This window comes from Schistocerca piceifrons, chromosome 8 (assembly GCF_021461385.2).
Source record: "Schistocerca piceifrons isolate TAMUIC-IGC-003096 chromosome 8, iqSchPice1.1, whole genome shotgun sequence".
NCBI classification, from domain to species: Eukaryota; Metazoa; Arthropoda; class Insecta; order Orthoptera; family Acrididae; genus Schistocerca; species Schistocerca piceifrons.
The window spans coordinates 152,008,231-152,029,670 of NC_060145.1; the positions used below are offsets into that span (position 1 = coordinate 152,008,231).

The 21,440-nt window shown below is 43.1% G+C and overlaps 1 protein-coding gene across 2 annotated transcripts in view; it reads right to left on the minus strand.

Annotated features, from left to right (window-relative positions):
- The window catches only part of LOC124711314, a 158,683-nt gene that overhangs the window by 120,640 nt on the left and 16,603 nt on the right, over positions 1-21,440 (minus strand). For both annotated transcript variants that reach the window (XM_047241332.1, XM_047241331.1), the window contains exons 5-6: positions 20,965-21,088; positions 6,463-6,669 (exon numbers count right to left, since the gene is read on the minus strand). In XM_047241332.1, the coding sequence (XP_047097288.1) occupies positions 6,463-6,669; positions 20,965-21,088 (331 nt within the window). The remainder of the gene's footprint in view (positions 1-6,462; positions 6,670-20,964; positions 21,089-21,440) is intronic.

Sequence of the window (21,440 nt, forward strand, 5' to 3'; positions counted from 1 at the left end):
AATTTAATTGGGAGGATTTATTTAGAGATTAAAGGAATTTTAACAGGTCAGCTTCACCTTTAGTCCATATGGCAGAAATGTCATCAATGTATCTAAAACCAAACCAGGAGCTGAGGGCTTATGGATCCCAGGAACCCCCCCCCCCCCCCCCCCCCCAAGTTAGCCATGAAAAGGTTAGCACAGGAAGGAGCCATCCTGGTTCCCAGGGCTGTAACCCCGATCTGTTTGTATGTCGGCCCACGAAAGCAGAAGTAGATGTTGGCAGGTATAAAGTTGATTAATGTGAGCACGAAGGATATCATAGGTTGGAATCCGGAGGGCGCTGACTGTGGAAATGTTCGGCAGCAGACCATGTGCTTGGGGGACATCAGTATAGACAGAGGTGACATCAAGTGTTGATCAATTAAGGCATATATACATTCGACAGGGGCTTCGAAGTCAGAAAATATTGAACAGTGAGAGTGATAAGTTTGTACATCTTAGGAAGATTGTAAGAGGTGGGGATGCATGGTTTGGGTGGGGTAAGAAGTTCTATGGGCTGAGGTGTTAGTCCTTGTGAGGAGACTGATGTTTTAAGGAGGGACTGCAGGTCAGTTTGAATCACGGGGATGGGATCTCGATGGCAGACACTGTATGAACAGGTGTCAGGCAGCTGGCGTAGACCCTCGCCTGCATACTTCCATCGGTCAGCTACTACAGTGGTAGGTCCCTTGTCGAATGGGAGGATGGAGTCATCAGCTTTTAGGGAATAAAGAGCCTGGAGTTCTGCGGTGACAAGCTAGGGTCATGTTGTAAGAACCTGACGGATTTTGAAACAATGCTAGGCGTGAGCAATTCTTGGAAGGTTTGTAAGGGATGATTTTCAAGTAGTGGTGGTGGATCAAGTTAGGATCACGTTCTGAACTGTTCAAGGCAGGATTCAATGTCAGGTTTGCTGTTAGATTGGTTTTGGGACTGGGTTGCGAAGTGCTATCTTCACTCAACATTAGATGTGAAGGAAAGTAAGTCCTTCACCATAGTAGCATGATTAAATGCAGGTTTAGGACAAAGTGAGACCATTGGATAATACAGATAATTATGGAAAGGACAGCTAAGAACACTGTACTGTTGTGACTGGTTCTTGTCATTACGAGTTGTTATTGGTCTGAGAGGCAGTGGTGAAAGCTGGGGGATGGTCAATCTCAGTCTGTAGGAGAGGAGTGGTGGTTGATGGTGTGGCTGTACAACAGACAGCTGCAGACAAGACAGGAAGGCAAAATACAACTTCTGAGACAGATAGGAGAAGGTGGGACAGCTTTTTGAGGTGAAGTTTGGCACATTGTCACTGAGACTGGCATGGCATCCAAGGGAATATGAGGGGCAGATAACTGCAGGATTTTGCAGAAAGAGAGAAGTCTGGGGCATGGAAATTGGCAAATGAGGCATGTAGGTCACAGATTAGCCAGAGAATAAGCAAGAGATTGCTTATTTGAAATTTTAAAACAGGCTGGTGTAGAATAGGATTACATCCAGAACCTGGGACTTTCAACGTTAGGTGTTTGGGAGTAACTCCAACAGACAAACAGGTTTCAAGAAACTGAATGTGAGACACTAGTTTGGTAGTGGCAAAAGCATGTTTTCAAAAGGATTGGATGTATTATGTGATGGATTCATCATGGCAAAAGAGGAGGGTCTGGAGTGCTAGAGATGATGGGAATGACGGAAAAAGGGAAGCAAAGGGTGGAAAAAGATAAACAGAAGAAAAGCAAGCAAAAAGATTGGAAAAATTAGTACAAAGATCATGACAACACACAATGTTTTACAAGAGGTAATGAGTGAGAGAGAATTTCCCGTTAGAAATGTGCCTACATAAAATTGAGAAAATAATTGGAAAAGAAAAAAATAAAATAAAATTGACTGGAAAAGTTATGAAAACATACAAAATTTTAAAATCTGGACAAACAGAATGACCAAGTCTTTGGAGAAAATGTAATCTATTGTGCCTGGCAAATAAAGTAATGTAGGGGACGGCAGTAAAAGTCGCTCAGAGTGGTTTGGCCAAACGCCCAAAAATGTGAAATAATTACGCATAAGTGGAGGGTGGGAAAGAAAATAGCAGTCAAATTTGCAAACAAATTTGTGAAAGATGATGGGGAGAATGCACTGTAGTGTAATAAACTATAAATAAATAATTGTCATAGGCAAATTCATATGTAACGATGGACCAATCTACATGCATGAAGATCAGTACAGACTAACACATAAAATAGAAAACAGAGAAAAGTTTGAACAAGATCAATGACAACAAGACTGACAAGAGTTACATAAGAAGAAATGATGGCCACTTGGGTTAATATATCAATGAATGCTATCAATTTTTGAAGATGTAAGTAACTGGATAGATGAAAAACCTACTCACCAAGGGGCAACAAGAGGTCACACATATTATTTATTATGGCTGACAGAAAAGAAGCGCAGTTAAGTGTTGCACAAACAAGCATGAGCACTAAAAGAGACAGGAAAAAGTACTTTGTAACCAATTTTGACGTAATTTTTGCAAGTTCTTATATTAACTTCTGACTATTTTTAAGTACTCTGAGTTCTTTATTTTTGTCTTAATTTTTTTTAACTACATTGTATTTATTGACATCACGTATCACCTTCATTGAAATTACTGTGGGAAATAAAGTCATTTGCATTAAACCTTTTAAATTTAATCAATGAAGGTAAAAGTAACTCTGCAACCACACACCATTTAAAAGTTTTTCATAGAAAAGCACTTTATTAACTTTAAAGCTCTCTTCTGAAAACCCACTTGTATTCCACATTTGTCTTCAGCATAACACAAGACATTTCAGCTGATGTGGGAATATTACTTTTCTAGTAAACTGTGAAGGGATTTGTATCTGTTAAGGATATCTATGTAGCTGAGACCTACCATTCCCGGTACACTAAACATCTTTACCATGCTGGCATTATATAGCTCATCATCCCACAGCTGAAACAAGAATTCATGACTTAACATCAAGCTGCACGGATCTTTGGCCATAGGAGCTCTGATGCTAGTTTGACAGTGCAGTTTAGTGAGTTCCAGTTTTTTCCTTCACCCCTGACCTAAATATTTGTCCCATCACGCTTTTCAGTGGTTTGCTCACCAAACATTCATTCTTCCACAACAATGAAGGAATCTTTTAATTTAATATAAGAACAACAGAGTTTTATTTAGCAACAGCACATTCCTTGATGTATCTGCAAAACAAACCATGCAAAAAGACACGGTTTGGCGAATTCAATAATGGGATGCATCAAATAAACTGCACATATTTGTCAATAAGCGCAAATATAAATATGATAACCACCAAATATGGCACTGAGCAATGGAAAATTCAGGATGGAATGTAACAATACTATGAAAAGGATAGTTGCTACTCATCATATAGCAGAGATGCCATGTTGCAGATAGGCACAAAAAAAAGACTGCAGAAAGTTAGCTTTTGACCAACAAGGCCTTCATCGAAAACACACACACAAACCACAGTCTTGGCGGGGGATGGTAAAGTGCTGCCTGTGGGAACGTACAGGGATGAGGTGGAGAGAGGGTAGGGCAGCTAGGTGCAGTCTGGAGGTTAGACGAAGGGCAAGGAAGGAGGGGGGGGGGGGGGGGGGGGGGGAGATAGCAGGAAAGGAGAGAAGTGGAAAGTCCATGGGTGTGTTGGTGGAAAAGAGGGCTGTGTAGGGCTAGAATGGGAACAAGGAAGGGGCTAGATGAGTAAGGACAATGACTAACAAAGGTGAAGCCAGGAGGGTTACGGAAACTAGGATATACTGCAGGGAGAATTTCCACCTCCACAATTCAGAAAAGCTGGTGTTGCTGGGGAGGGATCCAATTGGCACTGGCTGTAAAACAGTCACTGAAATGAAGAACAGCATGCTCAGCAATGGGGTGATCTACCTGTTTCTTGGCCACAGCTTGTCAGTGGCCATTATTGCGGACAGATTGCATTCTACATGGGCATGACCACCCGGCTGCTTGCAGTCTGGCCTCAGCAGCCAGAGACTGGTTGTGTATGAGAGTTGCTTTTGTGTGTGTGTGTGTGTGTGTGTGTGTGTGTGTGTGCGCGCGTGCGCGCGCGCATTGGAGGGGGGGGGGGGGGGGGTGTCTTTTTGATGAAGGCCCTGTTGGCCAATACAAACTTTCCGACAGTCTTTTTGTTGTGCCTATCTGCAACACAGCATCTCTACTATACGGTGAGTAGCACCTATCCTTTTCAAACTATTGCTGAAATATGGCACTTTAGTTTCACAAGACATGTGATATAATGCAAATGTGTTTCTGGCAGTAAAACAGATCACTGAGAATGTTTACATCAATATTTATTGAATATTACTTTTAATATTCTGTGAATACAGTCTGCACTGACAGCTCAATCTGTTGCATAGCCAGACATGTAGATTATGTGGAAAGGTGATAACCCGATTGAGAGTTGTTGAAAACAATGAAAGTGATTCCAACCTGTCAATCTTATTACTCGTGAATTATGATTTAAAGTCTGTCATTTGTCATGCATAATGACAGTGATGTTTGTGGGAAGACACGAATCCTGATCCGGGACTGATTGATAGAGGCAAACCATAGAGAAGACATGTTGATTTTATGTTTGCAAAACTTAAAAGTGCGCTGTTTGGTGGTTTCTGTATCTGTATATATATTTCTGTACTATGGAAGTATGCAGTTTAATTACTGATATCTTCAAAATGTATCTTTTTTGTACTATTTGTTATGCAGAAGTATCCGAAAATGTGACTTCAGCAATTACAACTCATCTGAAGTAGGGTGTTTTCTTTCGAGTTCACACAATCGTTTGTTACATTAACCTCAGCCTTGAGGAAAAAGCAAGTCAAAATCCAATTTTGGCATTAAATATCAATTACTTATATTAAAATATTTCCATACTCAGATTTATAACACTTTTACATGGAAACACAATTTCGTAAAAACCTCTTTCACGAAATTTTCCTGCCCCTATCAATTACTCATCAGTAGTAAATCTTATTCTCTTGTGGAACGAACAACGGCATTGTCAGCTGCAAGGAACCCCATCACAAACACGCGGAACGGAGAAAGTGCTGCCCATACACACATCACAAGCAGATAAAAACTTTCCTAACAGTCAGAATGATTATTTCCTTCATAAAGGAGCACAGTTTTTTCTCGGAGTGGTTTACCTGACGTCCAAAAGGGCGCATTCGTCAGCTTCCCGGTCAAAGGTACAAGCATTTCCAAAATGGCAAAGTTTATAAACTGTTTGCGTGCCACCACGGTTAAAGTATTCCACGCATGGCAAAATGGCACTACTGAAAACTGGTACCAAGTTAACTGTGGTGTACCATAGGCTATAGACAGGATGAGTGAACAATCACTGCAGACCCGTGTACAGGCAAATATATGTGCAATTGTTGACCAAATAACTGCTCAGATGAACTAAGGGGCAACCCACAGCATCTCCTCAATGACCATTCTGTGAACGTTGCTGCCTACGGACCTCCACAGCAAGCACCTGGTTCATCTATCCATGCTGACTGCTGTTCATCAGTGATGAAGGTTGAAATTTGTATACCAATACCACAACTGGACACCCACTGAGTGCCAATGGGTGACTTACATTGTATGCTTCATGGAACAGATGGTCATTGCCACGTACAGCGTGAAACATCTCAAAGTAAAAGGATCCAAGTTGGAGGAGAGAGTTATACTGTGGGGAAATATTTTCATGGCATTCCCTGGCTGATTTCTTCTAGAAAGCACAATTGATCAATGGAAGTATCAATCTGTCCTTGGGGACGATGTCCGCCCCCTACACACAGTTTGTTTTTCCTCTGCACAATGGCACCTACCAGAAGAACAATGCAATGTGGCACACAGCCGGAATGTAGGTGCGTGAGGTTTGAGGAACAGCAGGACAGGTTTACTATGCACTCCCCAGATATAAACCCATTCAAGCATCTCAATTGGCAGTCACTCTATGCATCCTCAACCAAGAAAACCAGCACACCTGGCCATGGGACTGTAGCACATGGCTTCACATCCCTGTCAGTACCTTCCAAAACTTCACTGACACTCTTCCTACACTCCTCGCAGCTGTCCACACTGCAAAAGTTGATTATTCAGGCTTCCAACGGGTGCTCACAATGTGACTGGACAGGATATATCATCAATATTGGAACTGCATCTCATGATGGATTTCACAAAATTCAGAAATAGAGCAGAAGTTTGAACAGTAATGTTTTCTGGTTATTAACTGTTCATATGAGGAACTTTTTTCCCTGAGGTGTGGAACTGCTTGTACCCACAATTATCATTTGTTTTCATTAAGGAACTACCTTACCTGTTATACAGCTTAAAATATACAAAAATACATTTTCGAAATTCATACTAATAAAACACATGGTACCTTACAGGAAAATTCTCAAAATTCAGCGTACCTGAGAACAATGCGAAAGCGATTACCACGCAAATCACCAAGTCGTAGCGGCCGCTGATGAAAACTGTAATTACCCATCTCAACACCTCGCAGGCTTCGACTAACATTCACCAATCGTTGAGGTTCCACTTTCCAAACACACATCAGTTGACTTGTTTTGGCACGGCGATCCTTCATTCCTGCATATGTTATCAAATTTGGTTTCACTCTGAAATTATGTAGAAGTAAACAATTAGTTCAATCCAAAGAAGCAGCACGCGCGCACACACACACACACACACACACACACACACACGCACACACACAAAAATCACATCATCTTATCTTATCATGCAGTGAGACTCTAGCAACGTCCCCACATTCAATGAATGCTAAACATAATTCTTCTTGCTATTACAAGGAAACAAACTCGCCAAGTAACTAAGATAAGTAACAGTTCATTCCCCCTGATTCTCTCCAATTATTTTCATTACCAATTAAAATGGAAAACAAAGAGGTAAGAGAAACTATGAGTTATGTAACATGAACTACACTTGCCCAACAACATATCGTCGTCTTCATGCCACAACGAATGTTCATTATATCAGTTTTGAGAAACATGGGAAAACGTTTCGTAGTCTTAAAAATCAAGTATGCCAATTTAAGAACTTGATTTGCACCTGATTTATTGTTACCACATTTACAAATGACACTGTGCATTCATTGTTGTGGAAATGTCAAGACATACTGAATTTTTGCATACATACTAAAAGTAAACAAACATATCTAATGCCACTCCAATTTCACTGCTTCAAAATCAAGAAGAGAAACTCCCAACCAAAGACTGAATCAATAAACAGTGAACAATGTAACGCAAAGAAATCTACCATCTGCATCACAATCCTAGTCTACATCAGGTTCAGGCTACGCATTACGCAGTCTTATTGTTTAACAAACTGTGGTCATATTAATTTCCATTCCCCACATAATCATTGCTTCCCACACATAACGAGCAATTCTTAAGTTTTGCTGCTGATGCCAAAATTGTGTGTGTACACCCTGGGACTGATATTTACTGAAAGTTGTTACTTCACGACATGGCCTTTCCCATTCTGTCTTATGAAAACTCAAGGAGGTTACTTCTGCCATAGTGCAGCAGGCAAACATTCTGCACTGGAATTCATTGGATGTCCTCCTGATCACTGCACGGTACAGCACAGGCAGTATGACAAGGATTCCTTCTGCAACTTCCAATGATTTGTGCCTATCCTACTGAGTAGTACACTGATACATACATACATACATCCTTTTCTATTCTATCTGAAATGAATAGTCAATCTTCCTTTTTGAGTGACCTGTTTCATAAAATGTGTGCCAAATTGACTAAGTCTGGACAGTTCTTGCACAGAATAATACACAAAGACACAAATGTAGAGTTGTTATCCAGACCCATCTTTCAATCAAGGCTGTTCAGAGTTACTGATCATCAAGAAAGAGAAGCAAGTAATTTGCATGCTCATTCTAAGCTACAATGTTGAAATACGGTTTGTATATAGTGAACACATGTTTTAAACGCACAGCTGAGAAGTTATTACTCACATTGTTACATGTAAAGTAATTAAATAATGCTGAAATCTGTAAAATCACATGTTAGAAAATTTTGAAGAATATCCAATCAAGGTATGAAAACATTCATATGTTTGCACAATACACTGAGGGCTCTTATCCCTTTGACTTCTATGGATGTGCTCACTGCATCCCATGGTGAGTGTGGCTTTGTCATTGCCTTATACTGCTAGCGTGAAAGACAATGTGTTCCAGCCACTACCTGCATACTATTTTAGCCACACCGTACAGCTTGCCTGTGTTGAATATTCCTGGAGTGCTGCGTGTGACAACTTTTGTCTGCTGCTGTGGGTTTCGACATGCTGATACAAAATAAGTGCAGTTATTCTGACATGTTTTTGACTTTAAAGTTGCACCAAAATGAATTACTGCACAGAAAAAAACACGGGAGTGTCAACATTGTTTCATGACTAAAAATTACAAATTTCCTAAAGTTTTAGTAGGATTTCAGAAGCCTATTACAAAATCGGTGTGTTGCCTTTAAATTAGCCTCAGTAACTTTGTTGTTCTATAATTACTCTTCCACAAAATCTGCTCTCCTTCATATATTTAAACTCTAATAACTCAAGAACATGATGAATCTAATCATTGTCAGTCATTGGGCACCACAGCAACAACATTTTAGCTCCATGTTTCTCGATTCCTTGTCATGAGACTACTTCGATAATTTTATGAATGATTTTTTTCGTATACAACAGCGTACTGAATATTCTGTCACAGGAGGACATACTGCCAAGTGATGCAACGAGAAGTGGTGTGATGAGGTTACTCTGTCCTACATACGCAGTGCAGCCGCGTTGCGCAACCTGTCAGAAATGTGCCTGAATGGACATTCTGGTCACTATGAATATTTAACCATCAGATTTTAAGAAAACTATTATGCAAGAAAATTTGATTCTTTCACATTTTACAGCCTGATATCTTCATTCGATAAAGAACAGGATTTCTTTTCATTATTCATTACTGTGCTGAAATCACTCGAACCATTGCATGAAATTTTAAGAATTTAAGAACTTAAGAGTGAACTAAAAATATATATGGCACAAAAATTGTGATTAGACGGTCAGCCATCGCTGAGTACGAAACATAGTTAATATATCACAATTTTAATTAAAGGTGAGAGCAGAGCAACCTGTTTGCAAGATTTTGGGTTTTCTATCTATGGGAGGCTTGCACATCGATCGCCCACTGCTTTTTCCATGCACAATGTGAACTGTGTAATTGTAACACCCACCTATTACAATATATCAAAACAAGGATTGTTCAAATAATAGCACACAAAGAAAGTAGTATTTTGCCGTATGATTAATACTGACAGTTTTTTTTTTTTATCTACAGAGAGATGGAAGAGACTACAGTTTTTCATTGGAACAATGTACTACTTTTAACAGTAATTAATATTATCACCAGAAAAAAAATACTTTGGCACTATACACATTACTATTTATGATATTCTCTGTGAGTTACTTGGCTTTAATCAAAATCTATTAGATATTAAATCACAAGATTTAACTACCAAATAACTACTTTTTTAATTATTTCAGTTTCCATCAAGACTTTATTATAATCTTTAGAATGCTTTGTAGCTACACATAATGATATTGCCTGACAACTAACCCCTCCAGCAACATTACTGAACTGGTCTTTAGATGGAGGCATCTGATCCTCTACTTCAGTTTCTTGTATCATCTGATGTCAAGTACAATATGCAACTGCCTGACATCTTAATGATTTCCTCCTCTGTACAACTGTAATGGTGCCATTTACTCAGTCAAAAATGAAGACAAAAACAGCAACACCAATAAGATCACAGCAGCAAAAGCAAACAGACCAAACATGAGAAAGCTACTGAGCACTCAGGATGGAAATGCAGCTACTTCGGCACTACCAGACCGCTATGGGCCTTGCGAATTAATGCCTCCAGAACACACAGAGCCCTGAGCATCCAACTGTCTTAACACATTGAGAGCAGACAGGAGGCAGCAAGTGGCCACACATAGTTTCATTCAGGGCACCTGTCAAGGATCAAAAGTACATGTAAATGCGTCCCGAGGACGTAGCAGCATCACATGTCAACACATCCACAGCAATCAAGGATTTTCTCTCTCAGCAATCACTTCTTTCATCTCTGGCACGATACGTCCGAGTGGAAAAAGATGAACTGCACCATGGTTCGGAATCCCCCTCCCCCCCCCCCCTCCCCCCAATAACTGGCTGGATAAATCTGTTTGAAAGTGTCTGACGAAGGAAAGAGAATACCACCTCCATAGGATCAAGACTGGTAAAGCACTGTGGTGTTTGAACTGATATATATTTTACCTTCTTACCTGATAAAATGCCTCTCAAAACTTCCCAGAGAAGTTATTATACATGTCACTCAGCAATGTGAAGAACACTAATTATTGATTTGTTAGTAGAGGTCCTAAAGAAATGATCAAATCTGACAGGCTATCTAGTATCATTTTCTCTATATATTATGCATTAGGTACCATCCAGCTTGATCAAAGTCTCAGCTCCCATCGAAACATTTTTCTGTTCATTTACTGCATGAGAATTAGGTTTGTGAAGAATGTATTTATCAGGCAAAAAATGACAGACAAAGATCAGAGAAGAAGGAAGATCAACTCTTTTGAGACACTTAGTTGTTGTGGCTCAGTGGAAAACTTAACAAAATCAGTGTACACTATTGGAAATGTGTCTGCACCAAGCCCAAATTTGTTAACAAGCCCAAATTTGTTAAGTGATTACACCTTGTGTTACCTTACCCACAAACAGCAAAGGTTCCTTATAAAATTTTGTGAAAATCACTGGTCCACATATGCTAATATCAAAGACCACTCCAATTAATGAAAAACTTGTGCCTGCTAAATTAAAAACAAATACTCAGCAATAGAGGATCATAACCCTCGGCACACATAGGGTGTAAATTAAAAACAAATACTCAGCGATGGAGGAACATAACCCTCGGCACATACAGGGTGTATACCTGGGAGAAAGCGAGTTTTGGAAAGACCTTTGATGCAAGCAACATGTGCACTGCATATTTTTACATTACAAAAGTAAAAACACGAATTCCACCAAATACAGCACAGCAGCTTCCGGAGCACTGAAATATGGATGGCAATGCGCTTTCATAAGCCAGTCACAACTCATGTCATGTGATGTTGCCAGCCAGTGGCAGGACACATTCAGAGCACAGGAGGAGTGATGTAGTCAGCCAACAGTAACATTAAAGTATTGTGAACAAACAATTAGGAAAAGTCAACACAGTAAATTAAGGCTCATACAGTATAGTTAAAAGAAAAACTAAGCTTTCACATTTAATATTTGCAATCAAAAATTTGTTGCTTTTTTTCCGAGAGAGTGGTTAGGCAGGATCCTAAGAGCACAGCTTAAATTGCAGCAGCTGAATATTGTGAGTAACTGTATTTACTTGAATCTAAGTTGCACTTTATTTCTGGTTTTTGTAATCCAAAAAAACCACCTGCAACTTGGGATCGAGTGCAAAGTAAGCGCAAGTTCTGAAAAATGTTGGTAGGTGATGCCACAACTAACTTCTGCCATCGAATATATGTAGCGCTACACAGTCATGCTTTGCAGGCACAAAGATAAATACTGGCACCAAAATCTCTGTGTGTGGAAAAAAACTACTGCATTTCATACATTACCACATGAAGTAAACAGAAATTCTGCATTGTTCATCTTCAAATGTAGTAGCCTTCCAAATATTCGTAGCAACAAAATAAATTTCTTTACACAAAAATACCAATGATGCAAAAGGCTTTAGGATTGTTGCACGAGTTGATACGTTGGGGCTCATTAAGATTTCACATAGCGGCACCTAGGGAATTGTGGAATTTTGTGAAGTGCTTGTTGGTGTTAGTGAACCACAATGAAGCTGTAGTAGCCACCAGAAAGATCGCGGGAGGCGCACGTCGGCACGGTGCGTCACGGACGGTAGTTGCCGCAAGTAGAGTCCTGTCCACCAGAGGGCACGCGAGAATTCGGACGCGACCTCTGCCGGCATGACAACAACAACAACAACAACAACAACAACTCCGGCAGCACGGGCCGTGCCCAGTCAGTTAACATCGGGCATGCCTAGGACACAGTCCCGGTCTACGCTGAGTGAAGTGCGACGTAAACGTGAACTGTGTTATTACACAATTGGCGACGAGTAGGGTCGTTCTTTCGCGTGTTGCGTCGTCGTTCCGGTTTCGCAGCTTCTCCACGGCATGGAGGATTTGGTGTGAGTTTTGGTTGCGCAGCAGACGGAACTCATGGCCACCATGAAACAAGTGCTTCCGGCGTTGCTCTCCACGCCGTCTGCTCCGGCGCCGTTCCCTCCTCCCTTTCCCCCGTATGACCAGACGGCGGAGGATTGGGACGCATATGAACATCGCCTTCGGCAGCATTTCCAGGCGTTTCATGTTGCCGATGCGAAGGTATGTCATGCTCTCTTCTTGTCTTGGATATCTCCCTCGCTGTATCAAGTTTTGCGGCAGCTAGCGCCGTTGCAGGAACCCTCGTCCTTGTCTTTTGACGCATTGTGTTCACTGCTGTCACGCATGTTGTGACGGCTAGGGTAGGGTTCTATCAATGCAAGAAAAAGCCCCATCAGTCTTACCGAGCGTGGGCCGCTACCCTGCACGGTCTTAGTCGCAAGTGTCATTTTGCCACGGAGCAGTCACGAGAGTCGTACGCCCACGTTATGGTACGCGACGTCATTGTTCGTTCGGCCCCTGATAGGGAGGTCCGGCAACGGGCCCTGCAGTTAGAAAACCCTTCCCTCCAGGAAGTCCTGTCCATTGCTCAATCATATGAAGTCTCTCACGCAGCAGGTCAACAGCTGGAAGCGTGGTGCGACGTCGCGGAGGTTCAGGGCGGCGCGGCCGCGTCCACTGTGTCAGGGGTGGACGACGTGCGAGCGGTACAATCCGGCCGTTACGGCCGCTCCCGCACGGCGCGTAAACAGAATTCCGGCCGCCGGCCCCTGTTGCCGTCCTGTGCGTCGTGCTATATACATCATGATCGGTCAGAGTGCCCCCAGCGTTGGGCCGTTTGTCGCAAATGTAATAGAAAAGGTCACATTGCTAAAGTTTGCCGCTCAGCCTCAAAAGAATCGAAGGAAGCAGGTACAGAGGACATGGACGTTGACATTCAGGAAGTTTCATTGGGCCAGGCTCCCGACGCATCGGCATGCAAACTCTTTATCGAGGTGTCGGTTCGGTCACGCCGGTTACAACTGCAAGTCGATACGGGCGCGGCAGTTTCGTTGTTGAATGCACAAACTTATTCCGACCTTGGATCGCCCCCATTGGCGCCAGTTTACCAGCGTCTACGCGGTTATGGCAAACAGTTCATTCCCCTACTGGGTCAATTCACTACCGACGTGACTTACAAATCAGTCACTTGGCCTATTACTTTTATTGTTGTCAGTGATGCGAGCTCAGCTAACCTTTTTGGCCTGGATGCCTTCCAAGCTTTCGGTTTTTCTATCGCTGACACCATACAGTTGGTCTCCGAAGACGTTCCCTATCAATCATTGGAATCTTTGATCTCCGACTTTCCAGATATTTTTGAGGAGGGCCTGGGGCGTGTATCAGATTTTGAAGCTCACTTAACGTTGAAGGCGTCGGCTCGCCCGCGTTTTCTACGAGCGAGGCAGATCCCCTTGGCTCTCCGCCCTCAGGTAAAGGAAGAGCTAGACCGGCTGACAGCCCTAGGGGTCGTTCTTCCCATTTCTTCCAGTGAGTGGGCTTCGACCCTCGTTATTGTAAGGAAGCCCTCGGGAAAATTACGTCTTTGTGGCGATTTCAAGGCCACCATTAATTCCCAATTGGTGGTGGACACCTATCCTTTGCCTCGTGCTGATGTGTTCTCCTCCGTGGCGGGAGGCCAATATTTTTCGAAAATCGATCTGTCGGACGCTTATAATCAGATACCACTTGATGAGGACTCCAAACGGTTGGCGGTCATCAACACCCCGTTTGACCTTTACCAATACCAGCGGTTGGCCTTTGGAATATCCAGTGCCCCGGCGATATTCCAGCGTTATTTTGAGCATGTCACGTCGACAATTCCTCATTGTATTAATTACCTGGATGACATAATTGTCACAGGCCGCAGCACGAAGGAACACTTGCACAACCTACGCACCCTCTTTCTCAAATTCAGGTCTGTGGGCTTGCGTTGCAACCTGCATAAGTCAACCTTCTTTCAACCATCCATTGAGTATGTGGGCTACACCATCTCTCGGCATGGTATCCAGCCACTAGGCATTTTGGTCCAAGGTATCATCAACCTTCCTCGGCCCGCTTCGCTGAAAGAGTTACAAGCTTTTTTTAGGCAAGATAGCCTATTACCACCGGTTCATTCCCAGGGCTTCCACTATGGCTCACCCCCTGTACTGCCTTCTGCACAAGGGTCTTCCTTTTGATTGGTCGCCTGCATGCGAGCGAGCGTTCACCTCGTTGAAGGGCCTCCTCACGTCAGCCCCTTGTTTGGCTACTTCTGATCCCCATAAGCCGTTGGTCCTGGCTACAGATGCTTCGCAGTATGGGGTGGGGGCGGTCCTGGCCCATCGCAACGCAGATGGTTCCGAGCAACCACTGGCGTTTGCGTCTAAAACGCTCAGTCCCGCGCAGGCCCATTACTCCCAGGTGGAAAAAGATGCTTTGGCCATTGTCTACGCTGTTACCAAGTTTCACCCTTTCTTGTATGGCACGAAGTTTCAGTTAATCGCTGACCATAAGCCGTTAATATAGTTATTTGGCCCTGCCTCTCAGATTCCGGATAGGGCGGCCCACAGACTACAGCGCTGGGCCTTGTTCCTCTCTAAGTACCATTATGATATTCATTTTCACCCGACAGGACAGCATGCCAATGCCGACGCTCTTTCCCGTCTTCTGGTGGGCCCGGATCCTACGTTCGATCGAGAGGAGATTATGTGTTTTCATTTGGATGAGGCGTCCCGCCAAGCGGTTGATGGCTTCCCGATCACTAGTTCTCGAGTCACCAGGGAATCGGCAGCTGACCCGGTTCTCTGGCAAGTTGTTCGCCTCATTCAGCAGGGGTGGTCATCCCGCCCTCCGGGCCGGGCCTCGGACCCTCTTCGTAATTATTTTCTTCTACGGGACCGCCTCTCGGTCTTGGAAGGCGTTCTTCTGGCTACCGATGATACAGCTCCTCGCGTGGTTGTTCCTGCAAGTTTACGACGGGAGGTCCTCACGTTATTACATGCGGGGCACTGGGGTGTTTCCCGTACTAAAACCTTGGCTCGCAGACATGTGTACTGGCCCGGTATTGACAGAGAAATTGAGCACTTGGTGGCTGCCTGTTCCAATGCGGGGCACTGGGGTGTTTCCCGTACTAAAACCTTGGCTCGCAGACATGTGTACTGGCCCGGTATTGACAGAGAAATTGAGCACTTGGTGGCTGCCTGTTCCCAGTGTGCGAGCCAACAAGCATCTCCCAGGGCAGCATTCTCTTCATGGCCGCCGGCAACCCAAGCATGGGAACGTGTTAACATCGATTTTGTGGGCCCGTTTCTCAACGGTTTTTGGCTCATTGTCATTGATGCTTATTCCCGATTCCCATATGTGGTTCGCTGCTCCTCAACCACTTCAGAAGTTGCAATCCAGGCACTAGCAAAAATCTTTTCTGTGGAAGGTCCGCCAATCACCCTGGTCTCAGACAATGGACCGCAGTTTATTTCGCAGACCTTCCAGGATTTTTGTAGACGCTTCGGTATTCGGCACGTTTGCTCTCCCCCCTTCCATCCACAATCGAATGGGGAAGCCGAGCGCATGGTGCGCACATTTAAGACGCAGATGAAAAAGTATGTGCACGAATTTCCTGCGGAGGAAGCATTGACGTTTTTCTTGACGGCATACTGGACCACACCAATGGGAGAACGCAGCCCCGCAGAGCTCCTCCATGGGCGTCAACCTAGGACTCTGCTGCACCTGCTCCGGCCTGGTCCTCGCCAGTCTTCACAAAACAGAGTACCTGGCTTTCCACTGGGTATGTCGGTCTGGGCCCGTGGGTTTGGTCGCAATCCACGTTGGATCCCAGCGGTGGTCCTGCGCCGAAATGGCCGCCGGCTCTATACCCTGCAGGCGGGGGCCCGGGTGGTACGTCGTCACCAAAATCAGCTACGTCCACGTTCGGGCACCCACCCTCCGCCCTCTAGGACACCGGCTTCCCCATTGCCAGCACCTGTGTTGGTTTCACAGGGGACGTTGCCTCCTCTCCCCACTGTGCCTCTGCCGCACTGCGATGGTTCTCAGCCTTGGCAGCCTCCAGTAGCTCCAGCACTGGCGTCGCCATCGTTCGAGATGCCCCAGCGAGAGCCGGCCCCCCTAGCAGGCCCGGTTTCTCAGGAGGTTGGTTCACCTGTGGTCGTCCCTTCCCCTTCGTCCCCGCCACTGGGTCTTGCCCATCCCGGGGTGGAACAGGGTCCGGAGTTCGACAGCTTGTCGCCCGTTCTGTCCCGGGCTCCGGTTGTGGGACGACAGGGGCCTCTTCGTGTGGGTCACTTCCAGCCGTATTCGAAGGTTCCGGCTCGAGGGTTGGCAGATCCCCTCGACTCCGGCCATCCAATGGATGTGGAGGTCATCGCTCCTGCCCGACGCTCCACCTTCCGACGCAGTGGATCACAGTGGCTTCACCCCCCGAAGGAGGAGGAGTGTAGTAGCCACCAGAAAGATCGCGGGAGGTGCACGTTGGCACGGCGCGTCACGGACGGTAGTTGGCGCAAGTAGAGTCCTGTCCACCAGAGGGCACGCGAGAATTCGGACGCGACCTCTGCCGGCATGACAACAACAACAACAACAACCCAGTCAGTTAACATCGGGCATGCCTAGGACACAGTCCCGGTCTACGCTGAGTGAAGTGCGACGTAAACGTGAACTGTGTTATTACAGAAGCGCTTTCATTACAGTGCCAAATTCAAAAGGGGAGTTATTTCTTTTGCAGAACGAAGTTCTAATCATACTGCAGGTCCGCGATACAGGATTGATGACAGCAACGTCAGGCGATAGTGACTGCAGAGAGACAAATTATTTGATGTTCAAGTAGCTGGAAAGCATTTAGTGGGCCAAAGTGTGGCTGGTATCATGCACTAGAAGTGATTTTAAATGAATTTGTCAAGGAACAATGTCAGAAATTCCCGCCTGTGAACGCCAAAATTTAAAAAAATTAAGGAATATGAAATTGCAAGAGAGCAAAATATTGGAAATTTTAAAGCTAGTTGCAGCTGGACTGATCTGTTTATGAAGCGCTGGGGTTTTTCACTTGAGAGGCGAACTTCAATTGCATAGAAGCTGCAGAAAAATTAAGAAGAAAGACTTGTGGAATTTCAGCGCTTCATAATTAGGCGGCACACAGAAAAGCAACACCTTCTAGGTCAGATGCTGACCAAACTCCCGTATATTTTGACATGCCATCAAATTATATGGCTGACACCAAAGGAAAGAAAGACATCTACATCTACATGATTACTCTGCAATTCACATTGAAGTGCTTGGCAGAGGGTTCATCGAACCACAATCATACTATCTCTCTACCAGTCCACTCCCGAACAGTGCGCAGGAAAAACAAACACCTAAACCTTTGTGTTCGAGCTCTGATTTCTCTTATTTTATTTTGATGATCATTCCTACCTATGTAGGTTGGGGTCAACAAAATATTTTCGCATTCAGAAGAGAAAGTTGGTGACTGAAATCTCGTAAATAGATCTTTGCTTTAATGACTTCCATCCCAACTCGCGTATCATATCTGCCACACTCTCTCCCCTATTACGTGATAATACAAAACGAGCTGCCCTTTTTTGCACCCTTTCGATGTCCTCCGTCAATCCCACTTGGTAAGGATCCCACACCGCGCAGCAATATTCTAACAGAGGACGAACGAGTGTAGTGTAAGCTCTCTCTTCAGTGGACTTGTTGCATCTTCTAAGTGTTCTGCCAATGAAACGCAACCTTTGGCTCGCCTTCCCCACGATATTATCTACGTGGTCTTTCCAACTGAAGTTGTTCGTAATTTTAACACCCAGGTACTTAGTGTGTTCTTACATCAGGGGGTGAAAAACAGCAGACGTCCGTCATGCTTGCTTGCACAGCAGATAGACATAAATTACCCCCATTCATAGTTTTCAAGCAAAAGACTTTACCGAAATCGGATGTGTTTCAAAAAACTGTAATTGCATGAGCAAACGAAACTGGGGGGATTTCGGAGGACATGCTGCTGGAATGGATTAGGTGTGTGTGGAATCATCGTCCTGGCACAATGCTTGGTTTACAGTCTGTTGGTATTTGATGCGTATGCAGGCCATACAACACCTGCAGTAAAACGAAAATTAGAGGAAAGCAAAACTGACTTGGCAGTAATTCCAGGTGGGATGACATCAATTCTGCAACCATTTGACTTCTGTTTGAGTAAACCATTTAAGGACAAGCTTAAACGCATGTACACAGACTGGCTTTCGAAAAGCGACAGACAACTGATACCAAAAGGACATGTAAAATGTGCAAGTTTGTCGCAAGTGTGCCAATGGATTTATGATGCATGGAAGTGTGTTCCAAATCAGACTGTGCAACAAGCATTTTAAAAATGTTCAATATCCAATGCACTAGATGGTATGGAGGACAATGCTCTGTATGAAGACATGAGCAACAAAGAATCGAGTGACAGTGATTCAGAAACATAACTGATATTTTAAACATTTCGTATAAGATGTATTACAAACATAATAAAATTTTATTTTAAATTTCAGCATTTAATTTCTAAGTAATTTTCATTCTTATTCTATAAGTGTTGCTACTCTGCACTGCACAGGATAGAAAAGCGTGGAGAGCTGCATCAAGCCAGTCTACGGACTGAAGACAACACATTCTTCGTTTGAAGTCATCACTAAAAATCCTCTACGAAAATCCGACTGGTAAGACTGTTTGGGATGTATGTCAATATGGCCAACTCTACGTTCTGAATTTTTTCCTACCTGTGACAAGAGATGGTTGCTAATAGGAACTTTTATGAATCTTAAATCACATGCAGTATTCTCTTCACCATAAGAATAATACGAATGTAAACATTGCGCCATGTATTCTTTCATGTTTGCTGTATCTCATTTAAATCCTGTCTGCCTAATAAACTACGAAACTGGAGTTAGACAACAGCAAACACGGAAGAACAAACATATCATGTCATGTTTATATTCGTATTATTCTTATGCTGAATAGTGATACAGTCAGAAATGAAGCACGGCAACTGACTATATTTTTAAATCTAAGATTTCTGTGCAGAATGTAATTTACTAAAGAGGCGTCTGCAAAGATTTTCAAATGGAGAAAAATTTTCGCTCGTTCAGAACATCTTCTATCACATGCAGTCTATTTTTGGTTCTTGTTGATCATTATCAAAGAAAGCAGCAGTGGAAGTAACAACAAACAGCAGTCTCTTGCCATTGTTTCACTAATGAGACAGCGAGCGGCAACAGGTCATAAAACACTCATTATCCGAATGCGACAAACAATGCATGACACAGTACAATAATCCATTTTCAGCTTAGAGTGACGTAAACACCTATAACAAAGAGCGGCACTTATCAGATCAAAGCAAACTAAGCAATCGATTCAAACCAGACGAAGCACGTGACAAAGGAAGGGTACCCATACAAACACGGATGGAGTGCCTGATGCGTAGCAATGGCTACCTGGTAAAAATTAACTGCTAAGCTTATCACTCGAACCAAACTACTGTAGCTGTATCTTCATCCATTCGACCTAAATTGTGTCTCATGTTGCAACGGACCAACTTTGTTTCGATTTGGAGGTGCAGTCTAAAACTTTTCTCTCCCTTGAATTTCGAGTCTCAAATTTCAGGTGCAGATTAGATTCGAGTCCAGCTTAGATTCGAGTAAATACAGTATAAGCAAGCACTGATTTCTTTGAATAAAAGGTGTCTTGTGTCAAAAGTAGATCACAAGGAAAATCAGATGAGAGTTGCTTAGAACTACAAATTGGAGTGGTGATTAGGTGATTCCAGGAAAGTATATTAACTCTGAACGATAGGTCCCACAATAGTCAAGACTATAATACAAAAATGATTATTATGTTTGGTTTGTGGGGCACTCAACTGCGCGGTAGTCAGTGCCCGTACAAAGTTCGACTTTTGACACAGTCCAATTTGTTTCACAATCCAGTCTAGCCACTGTCACGAATGATGATGATGATGATGATGATGATAACACAAACACCCAGTCCCCGGGCAGGGAAAATCCCCAACCCGGTCAGGAATTGAAACCAGGACCCTGTAATCCACAGGCAACAACACTAGCCACTAGATAATACAAGAAACATGGAATGATATAGAATAAGAAGTTTTAAGTAATTTTATAACTGTGAGATGAGGGAATAAAAATATTCACATGAATAGCAGCAATACATTGAATTCTATTTTTTAAATTATAGTCACATACAATAGCAACACCTTACTAGGATCCTGAATTTACCTGTCATTCCTTCACTTATCTTCTGATTTGAATATTACAGGCAAATTCAATTACTTTCCTACTAACTTATAGATTTCTTGAGTACACGGGTATCACGAGGGTTATCTGATATGAAACCTGTAATGTCAAAACATTCTTATTTATCTCTGCCAGCATTTACTATAGGAGTGAGCAATCTTTCTTTAAATTTTAGCTGCAACATTGCTTCCCTTTCCCATTTGTGTTCTTAACACATTCTGAAAAGTTTCATTTCTGTCAATTGGTAAGTTAGCATTCTTCTTAGTTCACTTATTACCACAGACCTCCACCTACTTCTTTTTATAGCTTAAGAATTGGCTAAATTAAAATAGTTGTTCAAAACGATGCCCCACCAAAACTACAAACCTTAGTCTACTTGCAATGAGGTTAACAGTTTCCATGGTGTCCATATTTTCTTTGTGTAGAATAAAGTACACATACTCCCCACCTCTATCTGCTGGCCACGGCACAGAACGCCTCTCCTGCTTTCCTGTAAAAAAGTTAATTTCATTTCAGACATCAAGCAAATGCCAACAACACTGCTTATTAAAATTTAGTGGGAGATAAATCATTTTGTTAAGAAATGAGTAATCCAACTTCTCTGTGTCATATAAAACATATTCCTGGCAAAGATATATTGTGAAAGAAAAATGTTACATGTGATGAGTGTAAATGTTTACTTGCAAGTTGTTAAAATATGCAAACAGGTGGTATCTATGACTAGGTAATTTTGTTTACGAGACACTATGCAGAGTTATGATTAAAAATCAGATAACAATGTTAGGCAACTGAGTATCATCATTTTCATATAAATTAAGCAATTTAAGCAACACACACCACTT